This window comes from Aotus nancymaae, unplaced genomic scaffold (assembly GCF_030222135.1).
Source record: "Aotus nancymaae isolate 86718 unplaced genomic scaffold, 86718_ANA_hifiasm-v0.15.2.pri h1tg000028l, whole genome shotgun sequence".
Lineage (NCBI taxonomy): Eukaryota > Metazoa > Chordata > Mammalia > Primates > Aotidae > Aotus > Aotus nancymaae.
The window spans coordinates 28308121-28324666 of NW_026988441.1; the positions used below are offsets into that span (position 1 = coordinate 28308121).

Here is a 16546-nt window from a genome sequence, read left to right on the forward strand (position 1 = left end):
CTCTGTCCCGTCTGGAAGCCGCCCCATAGCCAGGGACTGAAGATGTCCCACTACCTGGGGGCAGAATGAGCCCTGTGGTGCTATGAACCACTAGAGCTCCCCGTGGGACCAGACTGAGGTCAGACTTCAGCTGTGCTGACACCCCTGGCTTCCTCCCTCACCCCTGTCTCTCTGCCTTCTTCTGCAAACCCCCCGCCGTACGCCGCTGTGTGTAAATATCCCCATCTCAGACCCTGCTTCTGGGAAACCCAGAAAGAGACAGCTCCAAATCATCTCAACACGAGAACATTATTTTTTTTCCTTAGAGGGAGGGGGAGATAGTGGGAAGAAGGAGGAAATAAAAGAAGCTGCAGAAGAGACAGCTCTCAAGATGGGCAGAGAAGCAGGACATCTTGGAAGGTGTCGCGCGGGGTGTGTTCTTTTTTTTTACCTTTGGAATGATCTGCTTTTGTTTGATACCTTTACTTTTCCTGTCAAAATATTAAAAATGGTTTTGTGAACAAAAGGAACACAGTGTCGGGATTTGGGTTAGTTCAGCAAGCCACGCCTTGCGGGTTAGACTAAGAGACAGAGAGCGGGGAAAGAGTGAGAAGGCGTTAAGTGCAACAGGGCCGCCACCGCCTCCACGCCGCAGACCTCGGCGTGCATCCGCCACTGTCTGTGGACACCAGTTTCCCCGGGAAAGCGGCAGCCTGACTCTGCTGGTGGCTGCCCCAAGGCAGACAAGAACATTTGGTCTGGGGGCCATTTGGATGTCCGAGAAGTAGGAGGGACTGGCTAGTAATCTACAGGGTGGGGCGTGCATTGAACAGGACTCACTATGGAGGAACTGACATAACCCCAAATAACAGCAGGATACCCTGAGTGGGGCACCGAGGGAGGCTGAGCAGTCCTGGTGGAGACCAGGTGACCAGGCTGTCTTTGCCATGTGCTGGCAGATGCCAAGCAGGCACACGGAGGCCCTTCTGGAACCCTCTGCTGGCAGGGCACAGCAGGGCAGGGACTTGCCCTGCAAAAGAACCAAAGTGGGGACTGGGTGGGAGCTCCTTTCAGGCTCATGCTGGTGGGAAAGAAGAAAACCAAAGCTGGCCAGGCACCGCGGCTCACACCTGTAATCCCAGCACGTTGGGAGGCCAAGGCGGGTGGATCACCTGAGGTCAGGAGTTCAAGACCAGTCTGGCCAACATGGTGAAACCCCGTCCTACTAAAAATACAAAAATTAGCTGGGCATGGTGGCGCGTACCTGTAATCTCAGCTACTTGGGAGGCTGAGGCAGGAGAATCGCCTGAACTCAGTAAGCAGATGTTGCAGTGAGCCGAGATCGTGCCACTGTGCTCCAGGCTGGGCAACAGAGCAAGATCGTCTTAAAAAAGACCCAAAACCCAAAGCTGCTCTTTTGGCCGAGGTAAAGAAGGGGACAACCCCTGTGTTCACAGATACTTTATAGAATCTTAGAGACCAAGGGGAAAATAAATAAATAAATATTTATTCGAAAGGCCTGGTGCCTTTTGAAGACCAGCTAAGGAGATGGTATCTTGCAGGTCTGTGAGATGTTTGGGCCTTCAAGGTTGCATTCAGTTTCCCTTGAATCCCTGTGGGGTAAAATAAAGCATAACAAGTACAGAAGTTTGAGGCTGTGGTGGGCGGATCATTTGAGGTCAGGAGTTCGAGACCAGCCTGGCCAACATAGTGAAACCCCATCTCTACTAAAAATACAAAAATATTAGCCAGGTATAGTGGTGTGTGCCTGTAATCCCAGCTACCTGGGAGGCTGAGGCAGGAGAATCATTTGAACCCAGGAGGTAGAGGTTGCAGTGAGCCAAGATTGAGCCATTGCACTCCAGCTTGCATGACAGAGTAAGACTCCACCTCAAAACAATACAAAATAAAAAAGAACAAAAGTTTGAAACAGGCTCCCACTGGGTGTGGTGGCTCACGTCTGTAATCTCAGTGCTTTGAGAGGCCAAGGCAGGAGGATCGCGTGAGCCCAGGAGTTTGAGACCAGCCTGGCAGCCTGGGCTATGACATAGCAAGACTCCACCTCTATAGACAATAAAATTAGACAGGTGTGGTGGTGCTCGCCTGTAGCTCCACCTACTCTGGAGGTTGAGGCAGGAGGATTGCTTGAACCCAAGAGGTCGAAGCTGCAGTGAGCAGTGATCGCATCACTGCCACACTCTAGCCTGGGCAACAGAATGAGATCCCCATCTCTTAAAATAGAAAATAAATAAATAAATAAACTGGATCCCATGCAGGTGCAAGCTTTGCCCTCAGCCAGCCCATGTCCCAATGGCCACTAAAAGGCGGATTGTGGTGACCTTAAGTGGATGTCCTGTCAGCTGAGGCTGCTGCCTGCCTGGTGCTGGTCAGCATAATGGAAGCATGAGAGTTACTACCCTATTTGGAGGCCAAAAGCAGAGAACGCTTGTGTTCCATGGTGCACTAACAGTCGGGATCCCAGCCCGGTTTATGAACCTTTGGGGCTCTCCCAACTGGCTCACGTGGCCATCTGCAGTGTGCAGGGCCATTCCCTCGAGAAATGGCATTCCCTGCTTCAGATGGCTTCTCTGCAAGCTCACAGTGGCAAAGGCGGGGGCAAGCTTTGCTCTGCAAGTCAGACAGGCACGCGGAGGAGATGGAGGATGGCATGTTTGCAGGTGGCAAATCAGATGTCTCTAGGAAGGAGTGCTCTTGGGAGGCTGTGCCATGTGCTGGGAAGTGCCCGTGCCTGGGCTACAGTGCAGACAGTGGCCAGGGGTGTTATTGATTGGCATTTAGTGATGGCCGGGGGTGAGCCATGAGACAGCACTGTGGTTTTAGTGGCTGTTGCAACTTAGGCAGCCTGCAGGCCCCGCTGGGGTCGCGGGAGTAGGGGGAGGCGGTTGTTGCACTTGTAAGCCGGGCCTTGGGAAGGGGGGACTCACAGGATGAAGGCGCGGGGTTTCTGGAGCCGACTGAGGGACTGGAGAAGCCTACGGGGGTCCTCGCCCTGCCAGGGCAATCCTTTGATGCTCTTGATCATTTGGTTATGCAAATCACTGAGGGGAGAGGTTGAGGGGGCGCAGTGACAGAAAGAAGATGGAGTTAGAGCTGCAGGCCTGCCACCTCGGGGTTCCCAGAGCCATTGGGACCGTTCCCCAGGCCACTGGAGCCAAAACATGCAGCTGGGGAAAGACACTGTGCTCAATGCTGCCCCTCTCTCCTTTCCCAAAAAGGGGGACTGGGCCAGCCTCCCCAATCCCTGGAGCAGGGTGGGGCTTTGAGGCAAACTGGGCCTGGCAACATGGATCATTGATCTTTTTTAATAGGTCATTTCCGGCCAGGCGCGGTGGCTCACGCCTGTAATCAGCACTTTGTGAGGCTGAGGCGGGTGGATTATCTGAGGTCAGGAGTTTGAGACCAGTCTGGCCAACATGGCAAAACTCCATCTCTGCTAAAAATACAAAAAAAATTAGCCAGGTGTGGTGGAGGGCGCCTGTAATCCTAGCTATGCGGGAGGCTGAGGCAGGACAATCGCTTCAACCTGGGAGGCGAAGGTTGCAGTGAGCTAAGATAGCACCACTGCACTGCAGCCTAGGCAACAGAGCAAGACTCTGTCTCCAAAAAAAAAAAGATCATTTCCATCGGATCATTCCACTTCAATCCACTCTCTTCATAGGGATCACTGAAAACGTTCTCTTATTTAAGAGCCTTTGGGGATATTTATTTAGTTTTAAATTTACTTTAATTTTTTTGAGACAGAGTCTTGCTCTGTCGGCCAGGCTGGAATGCAGTGGTGCGATCTCAGCTCACTGCAACCTCCACTTTCCTGGTTCAAGCGATTCTCCTGCCTTAGCCTCCCAAGTGCTGGGATTACAGACATGCACCATCGGATGTGCCCTATTTATTTTTTAAATTCCATGACAGGCTGGGCGAGGTGGCTCATGCTTGTAATCCCAGCACTTTGGGAGACCGAGGTAGGCGGATCATCTGAGGTCAGGAGTTCAAGACCAGCCTGGACAACATGGTGAAACCCTGTCTCTACTAAAAATACAAAAATTAGCTGGGCATGGTGGTGCGTGCCTGTAGTCCCAGTCACTCGGGAGGCTGAGGCATGAGAATTGCTTGAACCTGGGAGGCGGAGAGGTGGAGGTTGCAGTGAGCCAAGATTGCGCGCTGTATTCCAGCCTGGGCAACAGAGTAAGATTCTGTCTCAAAAAAAAAAAAAAAAAAAAAATGCAGCTAGGAGTTGCTCAGAAAAGAAGAACCTAGGGTCTCTACAGGAGAAGCAAATTAGTATCTCTCCAGGATTTTGTGGCCAGATGTCAATCTCCTTGTTGGCTTTACTAAGGCCTTTGGAGGAATTAATTTGAATACGTGAGCCACAGGTTGAACACAGTGGTTCTCAACTGGGGTGATACCATCCCCATCAGGGGACATTTGCCAATGTCTGCAGACATTCACGGTTGTCATGACTTAGGGGCGGCGGTGCTCTCCTGGCATCTGGCAGGTGGAGGCCAGGGAGGCTGCTCAACACCCTACAGTGCACAGGTCAGGTGCCCACCCCAGAGAACGACCTGGCGCAGTGCTGAGGTTGAGAAATGCTCGTTTTCTCTTTTTTCGTTTTTTGCTCTGTTGCCCAGGCTGGAGTACAGTGATGAGATCTTGGCTCACTGCAACCTCTGCCTCCCTGCAACCTCTGCCTCCCAGGTTCAAGTGATTCTCCTGCCTCAGCCTTCTGAGTAGCTGGGATTACAGGTGCCCACCACCACGCCTGGCGAATTTTTGTATTTTTAGTAGAGATGGGGTTTTGCCACATTGGCCAGGCTGGTCTTGAACTCCCGACCTCAAGTGATCCGCCCAAGTTGGCCTCCTGCAAAGTGCTAGGATTACAGGGGTGAGCCACTGCACCCGGCCAGAGAAGCCCTAGTTTAAGGGAATAGTCACCCTCAAAGCACTCTACCTTACTCCCTTCGTTTTGTTTAATGACTGTGGGCTTAGGCTTGAGCACGCACGCTGGAGGTGACACCACGTGTGAATGGGAATGTCTTAGAGCCGAAAACTGGATGCTTTCAAACTGAGTATTAGTAAGGAATGTCTAAATGACACGTTTTTGAGAGACCTTCTAGAAATGAGGATCTGGTTTTTCCTGCTTTTTTTTTGTTTTGTTTTTTTGAATTCCTTATTCCAGACATTTTACTTATTTTTTCTTGTAGGTGTGGGGTCTTGCTATGTTGCCCAGGCTGGTTTCAAACTCCTGGACTCAAGTGATCCTCCCGCCTCGGCCTCCCAAAGCGCTGGGATTACAGGCACGTGCCACCATGCCCTGCCGACAGTGGTTGAAAGCACATGTTTTAGCTCTGGGCAGGTGGCCTGGAGGGACCCAACCCCAGCCCCTGTGCTCCATGCACCATGCTAAGTGCCCGCATGGCCCCACTTACCTGCTCTCCCCAGCCCTCCAGGGAGGCAGAGCAAAGGCAACAGAGGGGTCACCCATCACCTCTACACTCGAGTGGCCTCCACACCCAGGGTGGTCAGTGCAGCGGCCATGGCTTGGAATGTGGCCCTTGACTTTGGCCCATCCCCAGCCCTCCGACCCGGCTAAATCTGCAAATCTGGCGGGAGCGTCCCCCAAGGGCCCTGGCATTCCCTGAACGGCAGGTCCTCTCTGTCTGTGCCCTGGACGCAGCACTGAGTGCCTGGGGAAGATGGCTCCTCTCGGTGCCTCGCTGGCCTCGGGATCGAAGCCTTTCTGCACTTACTTCTTGCTTTCATAGAAAGCAATGATGTCCTCAAAAGCGTTAATATCGAACTCCTCAGAGCCGTCAAATGAGAAATCTAGCATTGAGCAGCTGAAAGGGAGAATCTGTATAAACTTAACATGCTCCTGGGGCAGGACCCGCAGCCCTGTGGCGAGGCCCTGGGGAGATGGATGCTGCTTCTGCTACTGCAGGTCAGAAGTCACTTTGTCTTTAGGGTAAGTGAGGCAAGAAAAAAAAAAAAAAGAAAAAAAAGAGGACTGGGTGTGTGGAGGCTCGTGCCTGTAATTCCATCACCTGGGGAGGCTGAGGCGGGAGGATGGCTTGAAGCCAGGAGTTCAAGACTAGCCTGGGCAACATAATGAGACCCTGTCTTTATAAAAGAAAAAATCAACCAGGCATGGTGGCATGTGCCTGTGGTCCCAGCTACTTGGAGGCTGAGGTGGGAGGACTGCTTGAGCCCCGGAGGTTGAGGCTGCAGTGAGCTGTGATTACATCACTGCACTGCAGCCTGGTCTCAAGCAAAACAAAAGAAAACCAAAATGCAACCAACACAACCAAACAGAAGGAAGCTTTCTAGCTGTTGGGAACTTGGGGATTAAAAAAAAATAGAGGAGTGTATTATTCTCCTTTCTTATGTCCCATTTTGGGTGAAAAAGGCAATTCTAAAAACTTTTTTTTTTTTGAGACAGCGTCTCGCTCTGTCAGCCAGGCTGGAGTGCAGTGGTGTGATCTTGGCTTACTGAAACCTCTGCCTCCCGGGTTCAAGTGATTCTCTTGCCTTAGCCTCTCGAGTAGCTGAGATTACAGGCACCCGTCACCCTGCCTGGCTAATTTTTGTATTTTGTTTCACCATGTTGGCCAGCCTGGTCTTGAACTCCTGACCTCAGGTGATCTGCCTGTCTCGGCCTCCCAAAGTGCTGGGATTACAGGTGTGTACCATCACGTCCGGCTAGCCTGCTCACTTTTCTGCCCAGGGGCTGGCACATGCTTGGGTGGGTGCAGGGCCCGTGGTGATTGCTAGGGTCCACAGAAGACCCCATGTCATCTCATGTGCAACACCGGAGGGCATGTGTTTGTCTGTGAATGAAGTAATGTGGCAGAACTACTTTCAAGGCGTCCTGGGCAGGATGGGGGAGGAACTCTCCAATCAATCAAGCCCGTCTCTGTACCATCAGCGATGCTTGGGCCCCACCTCCCAGTGCCCACCCTAGGCCATAAAACGGATCCTGTGTAAACTGAGCCCCCTCCCATCTCCCTGAAGTGCATCATGCACCGAGGCCTGCTATTCTGTGTCCAGAGAAGCAGAACCATCCAGTGCTGCTTGGTCCTGTGTCTTTCTGGTTCAAACGGCCACTCAGTGACTGATTCAGATATTCAGAGCAACCTTAACCTGGGTTTAGAATGTAGAAACCCCTGAGTCGTTTGAAACAATGCTGCTGCCTATGGATTTCAGTTTGGATGAATCAGGGTCTTGCTCACCGGTAGAGTTTTTCCGAAGGGGTGCTGGCTCCTCTTGGCAGCTCTTCCGGGTGACTTGGGGCACTAGGGCTGCTCATACCTGCCAGAGACACAGAGTGGATGGTGTGGGGATGGCCTCCTGCAGAGGCTGAAACCATTTTAACCCATTTTATTTATTTATTTGAGATGGAGTCTCGCTCTGTCACTCAGGCTGGAGCGCAGTGACGTGATCTCAGCTCACTGCAACCTCCACCTCCCAAGTTCAAGTGATTCTCCTGCCTCAGCCTCCTGAGTACCTCGGACTTCAGCCCACTGCGCCCGGCTAAGTTTTGTATTTTTAGTAGAGACAGGGTTTCACCATGTTGGCCAGGCTGGTCTTGAACTCCTGACCTCAGGTGATCCGCCCACCTTGGCCTCCCAAAGTGCTGGGATTACAGGCGTGACCCACCGAGAATCCCCCGCCCTTTTTTGTTTTTTAATTTTTACCGACAGGGTCTTGCTGTGTTGCCTAGGCCAGAGTGCAGTGGTGTGATCATAGCTTATGTAACCTCCAACTCCTGGACTCCAGCTATCCTCCTGCCTCAGCCTCCCAAGTAGCTGGGGCTACAGGCACATGCTGACACACATGACTAAATTTCAACTTTTCTGGAGAGATGGGGTCTCACTAGTGGCCTCAGCTGGTCTCAAACACCTGTCCTCAAGAGAGCTGCCTTGGCTTCCTGAAGTGCTGGGACTACTGACCGGTGTGCAGCACTACACCCGGACACTTTGACTCATCTTATTTATTTATTTATTTATTATTTTTATTTTTTTTTTCTTTAACAATCACTTCAGTCTAGCTCTCAGGATGTTTGTTTATTTTTTGAGACAGAGTCTTTCTCTGTCACCCAGGCTGGAGTGCACTGGCCCAATCTCGGCTCACTGCAACCTCTGCCTCTCGGGTTCAAGTGATTCTCCTGCCTCAGCCTCCCTGTGGCATCTGGGACCACAGCCACGCACCACCATGCCTGGCTAATATTTGTATTATTAGTAGAGATGGGGTTTCACCACGTTGGGTCGGCCTGGTCTTGAACTCCTGACCCCGAGCGATTGCCTGCCTCAGCCTCCCAAAGTGCTGGGGTTTCAGGTGTGAGCCACTGTGCCCAGCCGACCCATCTTAAAAAGCAGCTCATTACTCAAGTTTGGGCAGTCAGGAAAGTGAAGTTTTGGATCCCCCAAACAGAGCACTATTTTCTATTTCTCATGAAAGCTTTATTCTTCCTCCTTTTCATCAACACCCTTCCGGAGACAGAAGCCACAGCTGGTAACTGAAACTGAAGCTGAGGACAGAAGGTCGGACCCTTAGACCCGGGTGAACCACTGGACTGTGCAGGCCTCAGGTTGCCTCCAGGAAAAGTGAGGACATAGCTTTCTGTCATCCCTCTATCAGCAACTGTACAGGGCTGGCTGAAGTCTCACGTGGATCAGGTACACCCCCTGCCTCAAACCATCTCTGTCTAGCACAGGGAAACAAAAATGTCCCCTTGAGGCTGGGTTCCTGGTAGAGAATGTTCAGATAAAAGAAGCTGGGGCTGAGCACGGTGGCTCACACCTGTAATCCCAGAACTTCCTGAGTCTAAGGCAGGCGGGATCACTTGAGGTCAGGAGTTCGAGACCAGCCTGGCCAACATGGTGAAATCCCATCTCTACTAAAAATACAAAAATTAGCCTGGTGTGATGGTAGGTACCTGTAGTCCCAGCTACTTGGGAAGGCTGAAGTAGGAGAGTCACTTGGACCCGAGAGATGGAAGTTGCAGTGAGCCGAGATCTTGTCATTAAATTAGAGCCTGGGCAAGAATCTTTTTATTGGCGGGGGGGCTTTGAGATGGAGTCTTGCTCTGTTGCCCAGACTGGAGTACAGTGGTGTGATCTCAGCTCACTGCAACCTCTGCCTCCTGGGTCCAAGCCAATGCTCCTGCCTCAGCCTCCCGAGCAGCTGGGATTATAGGTGCATGCCACCACACCCAGCTAATTTTTTGTAGTTTAGTAGAGATGGGGTTTCACCGTGTTGCCCAGACTAGTCTGGAACTCTGGGATTAGAGGCGTGAGCCACGGTGCCTAGCCGACCCTGTCTCTTTAAAAAAAAAAAAAGGAGATAGAGAGAAAGAAGAGAATAAGAGGCCGGGCACCAGGAAGAGCTACATCATCACAATCAGCAAACTCCCAGGGCCAGCGGGATCAGGGGTATTCACTGGCAAAGGAGAGGCCAGATGGAGTTGCTGATAGCATGCCCTGAGGTTAAATTACACACACAGGTCGAGTTTCTGCAGGTAGACAGGTGGCGTCTGAAAGACAACAAATGTACTAAAGGCCACTGAAATGTTCACTTCAAGATGAACTCTGGATGTGCCCCCCATCTCGACAGTGATGCTCCTGTGGGTTCACGCCCCGGCTCCCACCTGCAGCCTTCTCGGCCCTCTCGGCCCGCAGGCGTCCAGCCTCCCGGAGGACGGCCATCGCCCGGATAGCGGCCCGGAGCACGGCCCAGCGGAACACGGCCACAGGGTCCATGCCGATGAGCTCTCGCACGTAGGAGCTGTCGCTGCCCCGCAGCAGGGCCACAATGTCCGGCCGCATGTAGTCCATGTTCTTCTCCCGGAAGTCCTGGTGGGGGATGGATGTGGGCAGTCACTGGGGGGAAGTCATTCACTGGTGCCTACCAAAGACCCAGGGCTGGCGCAGGAAGGGCTGGCATGGGGTGGGGACCATCCTAAGTGCAAATCGCAGTTCTTGAGCTATGGCGCCTTGGACATTGGAGCCGGGCACTCCAATGTCTAAGCGTGTGTTCTTAGAACCCTCGAATCTTGCCCATAGGAGGATCCTCCCACGTGGGCTTCTGGGCCAACTGTGGCTTCCCTCAGGCTTCTGCCCATGGTGACGAGCAGACACCTACCTTGATCTGATATTTCACCTTCCCTGCGAAGTGCTGGATGATGAAGGCTGGCTCCATGACTGGGGTCCCCAGGAAGTACTTATTGTCCTCGTGCTGCTGTTTGAACTTGGCCAGCAGGGTCTGGCTCGTGGCATGGGGGAAGCTGGGAACAGAACACAGAACCTTTGCAGCATGAATGGCGGCAAGGCATGATTTACCTGCTGTGTATTTTACCTTGCAGACCTCTGGTGCACGAGGTGGGTGGGTACATAGGGTGGGCAAAGCAGTGAATTGGCACAGGGCTCCGTAGGCAGAGGGGTGGGAGCCCAGCCAGGGCTACAAAATTAATGCTGAGTAGCCCAATGTTACCCAGAGGCCGGGTAACATTCTCTTCGCCCCCACATGGCTGTTTTCTAGGGGGCTGGGAGAGAGGTCGCTGACCAGGCTTGCTGGGGTCTGCAAAGTCTGTCCCCTGGGAGGTTTGGATCTGTGACCCATCGTGGGCATCTCCTAAGAATAATCCTGGGCCCGGGTGACTTCTGGTCTTGCAGCCATTTGTACCTGAATGCCATGCCTTGGACGGGAGGTCCTTCTCCTGCTCCACAGTTGGAAGGAGAGGTGGGGAGAGGATGATGAAGCCGGGCTCTGGTCTGCTCCGGGGAGCGGGAGGTTGTGCGGGCAGAAAACGGACTCCTTGTACCTGACTCCTTGTACCTGACTGCTTCTGCCTCCCAGGAGGGAAATGATGCTGCTGTTTTGGCACACCCTGCTGGAGCCCGGCCTCACTTTTGAAAATACAGGCACTGGAACGCATGCCCAGATCCCAACCCTGGGGCTCCGAGTTCACGGAGCCGAGGAGGGGAGAGTCTGTAGCTCGGAAACACATCATTTCTGGGACTGAGGGTCCTCCCAGACCCTCAGTTGTTTAGATGATATTTTAGCACACGATCTCAGAAAATCCAAATCAATGTTCAAGAAGAAAAAAAAATTCCATGATGAACAAAAATAGCAAGATTTTAAACAAAGAGACCTGAGTCTGCTGGGCCAGGCCCCGCCTCATGGGCTTCCCCTGATCCGGCCTGGGGAGTTTTTGGGTTGTGATGACATAGCTCCTCCTACTGCTGACTCTACTTGTTTTTTTTTTGTTGTTTTTTTTAAATTATGTAGAGTTGGGGTCTTGCTCTGTTGCCCAGGCTAGAATGCAATGGTGCAATCACAACACACTGCAGCCTTGACTCCCTGGGCTCAAGTGATCCTCCTCTCTCAGCCTCCTGAGTAGCTGGGACTATAACACATGCCACTGTGCCCAGCTAATTTATTTTTATTTTTGCAGAGATGGAGTCTTGCTATAATGCACAGGCTGGTCTTTAACTCCTGGTCTCAAGTGATCCTCCACCTCGGCCTCTCAGAGTGTTGGAATTACAGATGGAATTACAAGTGTTGGAATTCTCTATCTGGACCCCCGCCTCAAGGGGATGTGTCTGTTCCCCTGTCCTGGACAGGAACTAGGTTTGAGGCAGGGGATGTACCCGATTCATTTGAGACTCTGGTCAGCCCCTTGGAGGTGTCACTGACAAGGGATGGATCTGATAGGGCTGCTGATGAAACAACGTGTATATGTCTTTCTTATGAGGCAGAGTCTCGCTCTGTTGCCAGGCTGGAGTGTGGTGGCACAATCCTGGTTTACTGCAACCTCTGCCTCCCAAGTTCAAGCAGTTCTCCTGCCTCAACCTCCCTAGTAGCTAGGACTACAGGCGTGTGCCACTATGCCCAGTTAATTTTTGTATTTTTAGTAGAGATGGGGTTTCACCATGTTGGCCAAGATGGTCTTGATTTCTTGACCTTGTGATCTACCCGCCTCAGCCTCCCAAAGTGCTGGGATTACAAGCGTGAACCACTGTGCCCGGCCAACAATATGTGTAAGTCTTAACCCCCAACCTTGTTTTGAATGTGACCTTATTTAGAAAATAGGGTCTTCGCAGATGGAATTAGGTAAGATGAGGTCATTAGCATGGGTCCTAGTTCTATATGGCTGGCACCCTTCTAAAAAGAGGAGACAGGGCCAAGTGTGGTCACTCACACCTATAGTCCCAGCACTTTGGGAGGTCAAGATGAAAGGATTGCTTGAGCCCAGGAGTTCAAGACTAGCTTGGGCAACATAGGGAGATCCCATCTCTGAAAAAAATTTTTTAACCAGCCTGGCCAACATGGTGAAAAAACCCCATCTCTACTAAAAATACAAAAATTAGCTGGGTGTGGTGGCAGGCACCTGTAATCCCAGCTACTTGGGAGGCTGAGGCACGAGAATCACTTGATTTCAGGAGGTGGGGGTTACAGTGAGCTGAGATGACGTCAATTAACTTGAGCCAAGAAGGTGGTACTACACTCCAGCCTGCGCGGCAGAGCGAGACTCCATCTCAAAAAAAAAAAAAATGAAAACTTAGCTGGGTGTGGTGGCGCATGCCTGTGGTCCCAGGCACTTCAGAGGCTGAGACGGGAGGATGGCTTGAGCCTGGGAGGTTGAGGCTGCAGTGAACTGAGGTTGTGCCACTGCACTCCAGCCTGGGCAACAGAGCAAAAGCCTGTCTCAAAAAAAAAAAAAAAAAAAAAGAGGAGGAGACAGGACTGAGAGATAAGAGATGGAGACAAAGAAGTCCATGTGAAGAGGGAGGCAGGGACTGGAGCAATGTGGCCAAAAGCCAAGGAAAGCCTGGTCTCCCAGAAGCTGGAGGAGGCAAGGAACGTCCTGTCCTGGAGCCTCTGGAGGGAGCAGGGCCTTGCAGACACTTTGACTTTAGACATCCAGGTTCCAGAACCATAAGAGAATAGACTCCTGTGGTTTTAAGAACTCTGCCTCCCGGGTTCAAGCAATTCTCCTGCCTCAGCCTCCTGAGTAGCTGAGATTACAGGCATGCGCCACTGTGCCCGGCTAATTTTGTATTTTAAGTAGAGACATGGTTTCCCCATGTTGGTCAGGCTGGTCTCGAACTCCTGACCTTATGATCTGTCTGCCTCAGCCACCCAAAGTGCTGGGATTACAGGTGTGAGCCACCATGCCCAGCTGAGATGGAATCTTTCTATGTTGCCCAGGCTGGTCTCGAACTCCTGGGCTCAAGAGCCCACCTGGCTTGTAGTGATGCCTTAGGGGAGCCACAGGAAAGTAGTTTGGTCAGTGTCGTGTGATTTCAGTCACTACAACCGGAATGAGGTGCCTTATCGATCTCCCTGTCTGCCATCATGGCACCCTGTGGACTGTGGGGAAGAGGCGTGAAGGCTCAGCAGTGAACCCAGAGACCGGGAGCATCCAGGTCGCAGCTCCACACACTGCATTGCCCTTTGCAAGGACTCGCCAATCCTGTCTCTTGCTCCACTGCCCAGGCTGGAGTGCAGTGACATGATCATAGTGCACTGCAGCCTCAACCTCCCAGGCTCAAGTGATCCTCCTGCCTCAGCCTCTTGAGTAGCTGGGGCCACAGGTATGCCCCACCACGCCCGCCCCCGTCTCTAGTTTCTAGACACAGGCCCATAATCCTTTGTTGAAAACTCCTGGCAGGTGTGTCTATGTGCACAATTAATCACACGTGTTGATGTTTTCACAGTGAGATGTTTGTGCATTTTGCACACACAAGCTTTGGTTTTGTGGCCCAGTGAAATGAAGAGAAAGAAATTCTCAGGACAAGGCCTGGCATGGTGGCACACGCCTGTAATCCCAGTACTCTGGGAGGCCGAGGTGGGAGGAACCCTTGAGCTCAGGAGTTCAAGACCGGCCTGGGCAACATGACGAAACCCTGTTGCCACAAAGAAACACAAAAATTAGGCCGGGTGTGGAGGCTCATGCCTGTAATTCCAGCACTTGGGGAGGCCGAGGTGGGCAGATCACGAGGTCAGGAGATCGAGACCATCCTGGCTAACACGGTGAAACCCGTCTCTACTAAAAATACAAGAAATTAGCCAGGCGTGGTGGCATGCACCTGTAATCCCAGCTACTCAGGAGGCTGAGGCAGGAGAATCGCTTGAACCCAGGAGGCAGAGGCTGTGGTGAGCTGAGATTGCGCCACTGCACTCCAGCCTGGGCGATAGAGCAAGATTCCTCAAAAAGTAAACAAAGAAATAGAAAAATGAGCCGGGAGTGGTGGTGTGATCCTGTAGTCCCAGCTACTTGGAGGTTCATGTCAGGGGATCACTTGAGTCCAGGAGGTCGAGGCTGCAGTGAGCTATGATCGCACCACTACACTCCAGCCTGGGTGACAGAGTGAGACCCTCTTTCCCAGGTAAAAAGTAGTTCTTGGGAAAGTCTGGATTTGGGGTAAGACTCTGGGGGCTGTAGAACCTGACCCAGTGCCCACGTGCCTATGTGCTGCGATGGACGGGGTCTGGACACTCACTTGCTCTCCTCGTCCAGCAGGTAGAAGAGGCCCGTGGGCTTCTTGCTGATGAGATGGATGCAGCCGACATTGTCCGTGTAGCCGATGTTGTGCCACGTGATCCCCTCGCCCTGATACTCCTCCTGCAGGGTTGGTGCGGGGTCAGTAAGTTTCTCATCTCCCAGATATGTAATACCTACGTAACATGTATTCATACAGGTCGAGTATCCCTCATGCAAAAATCTGAAATGCTTCAAAATCGGAAACTTTTTAAACCAATGCATGGCTTAAAATTAATTCTAATAGGGGCCGGGCGCGGTGGTTCACGTCTGTAATCCTAGCACTTTGGGAGGCCGAGGTAGGCGGATCACGAGATCAGGAGATCGAGACCATGGTGGCCATGGTGGCCATGCTGGCCAACATGGTGAAACCCTGTCTCTACTAAAAATAAAAATAAAAAAATTAGCTGGGTGTGGTGGTGCATGCCTGTAATCCCAGTTACTCGGGAGGCTGAGGCAGAAGAATTGCTTGAAACCGTGAGGCAGAGGTTGCAGTGAGCCAAGATCTCGCCAATGCACTCCAGCCTGGGTAACAAGAATGAAACTCCGTCTCCAAAAAAAAAATGTTAACTCTAATAATACACTTAATTTAACACCATATATCTGAAATGTGATTATGTTAACATAAAACTGACATAAAAAGCAACTGCGAGGCCAAGGTGGGAGGATGGCTTGAGGCCAGGAGTTCAAGACCAGCCTGGACAACACAGCAGGATCCTATCTGTACAAAAAATAAAAAAAAACTAGTCAGGTGTGATGGCATGTACAAGTTGTCCTAGATAATTGGGAGGCTGAGGTGGGAGGATGGCTTGAGCCCTGGCTTGAGTTCGAGACCAGCCTGGGCAATATAGTAAGACTCTGTCTCAAAAAAAAAAAAAAAAAGGCCAGGCGCGGTGGCTCACGCCTGTAATCCCAGCACTTTGGGAGGCCGAGGCAGGTGGATCACGAGGTCAGGAGATAGAGACCATCCTGGTCAACATGGTGAAATCCCGTCTCTACTAAAAATACAAAAAATTAGCTGGGCATGGTGGCGCATGCCTGTAATCCCAGCTACTCAGGAGGTTGAGGCAGGAGAATTGCCTGAACCCAGGAGGCGGAGGTTGCAGTGAGCCGAGATCGCGCCATTGCACTCCAGCCTGGGTAACAAGAGCGAAACACTGTCTCAAAAAAAAAAAAAAAAAAAAAAAAGATACCCAGAACTTTTGACTGCCAATGTTACATGATATTCAAAGGCAATGCTCATTGGAGCATTTCAGATTTTGGATTTTCACATTTGGGATGTTCAACCAGTAAGTATAACACAAATACTGAAAAATCTAAAAAAATCCCAAACTCGAGACACTTCTGGTCCCAAGCAGTTTGGATAGGGGATCCCCATGCTATGGGAACATATTTATGTATCAATAGACATGCTGACATATAAGTGCATCTGCGTGTGTGTGTTCTTTGCAGCACTATTCCCAATAGCAAAGAAACGGAAGAAACCTAAATGCCCATGAATGGACAAAGGAAATGTGGTGCATATACATCAAGGAATACTACCCAGCCATAAAAAAAGAATGGGGTCAGGTGGGCAACTCACGCCTGTAATCCCAGCACTTTGGGAGGCTGAGGCGGGTGCATCACGAGGTCAGGAGTTCGAGACCAGCCTGGTCAAGATGGTGAGACCCTGTCTCTACTAAAATACAAAAATTAGCCAGGCACGGTGGCAGGCACCTGTAATCCCAGCTACTTGAGAGGCTGAGGTAGGAGAATTGCTTGAACCCAGGAGGTGGAGGTTGCAGTGAGCTGAGATCACGCCACTGTACTGCACTCTAGCCTGGACAACAGAGCAAGACTCCATTTCAAATAAAAAAAAGAATGGAGTCATGTCCTTTGCGGGGACATGGATGGAGCTAGAGGGCATTATCCTTAGCACACTAACACCGGAACAGAAAACCAAATACCACATGTTCTCGTTTATAAGAGAGAGCTAAATGATGAGAACACGTGGACATATAGAGGGGAACAGCA

At 51.5% G+C, this 16546-nt stretch overlaps 1 protein-coding gene across 1 annotated transcript in view; it reads right to left on the bottom strand.

Annotated features, from left to right (window-relative positions):
* Positions 1-16546, bottom strand: part of MYO9B (myosin IXB) — a 101851-nt gene that overhangs the window by 31838 nt on the left and 53467 nt on the right. The window contains 6 exon segments of the mRNA XM_064381664.1: positions 431-470; positions 2925-3038; positions 7221-7299; positions 9638-9842; positions 10132-10273; positions 14496-14617. Of these exon segments, the coding sequence (XP_064237734.1) occupies positions 431-470; positions 2925-3038; positions 7221-7299; positions 9638-9842; positions 10132-10273; positions 14496-14617 (702 nt within the window).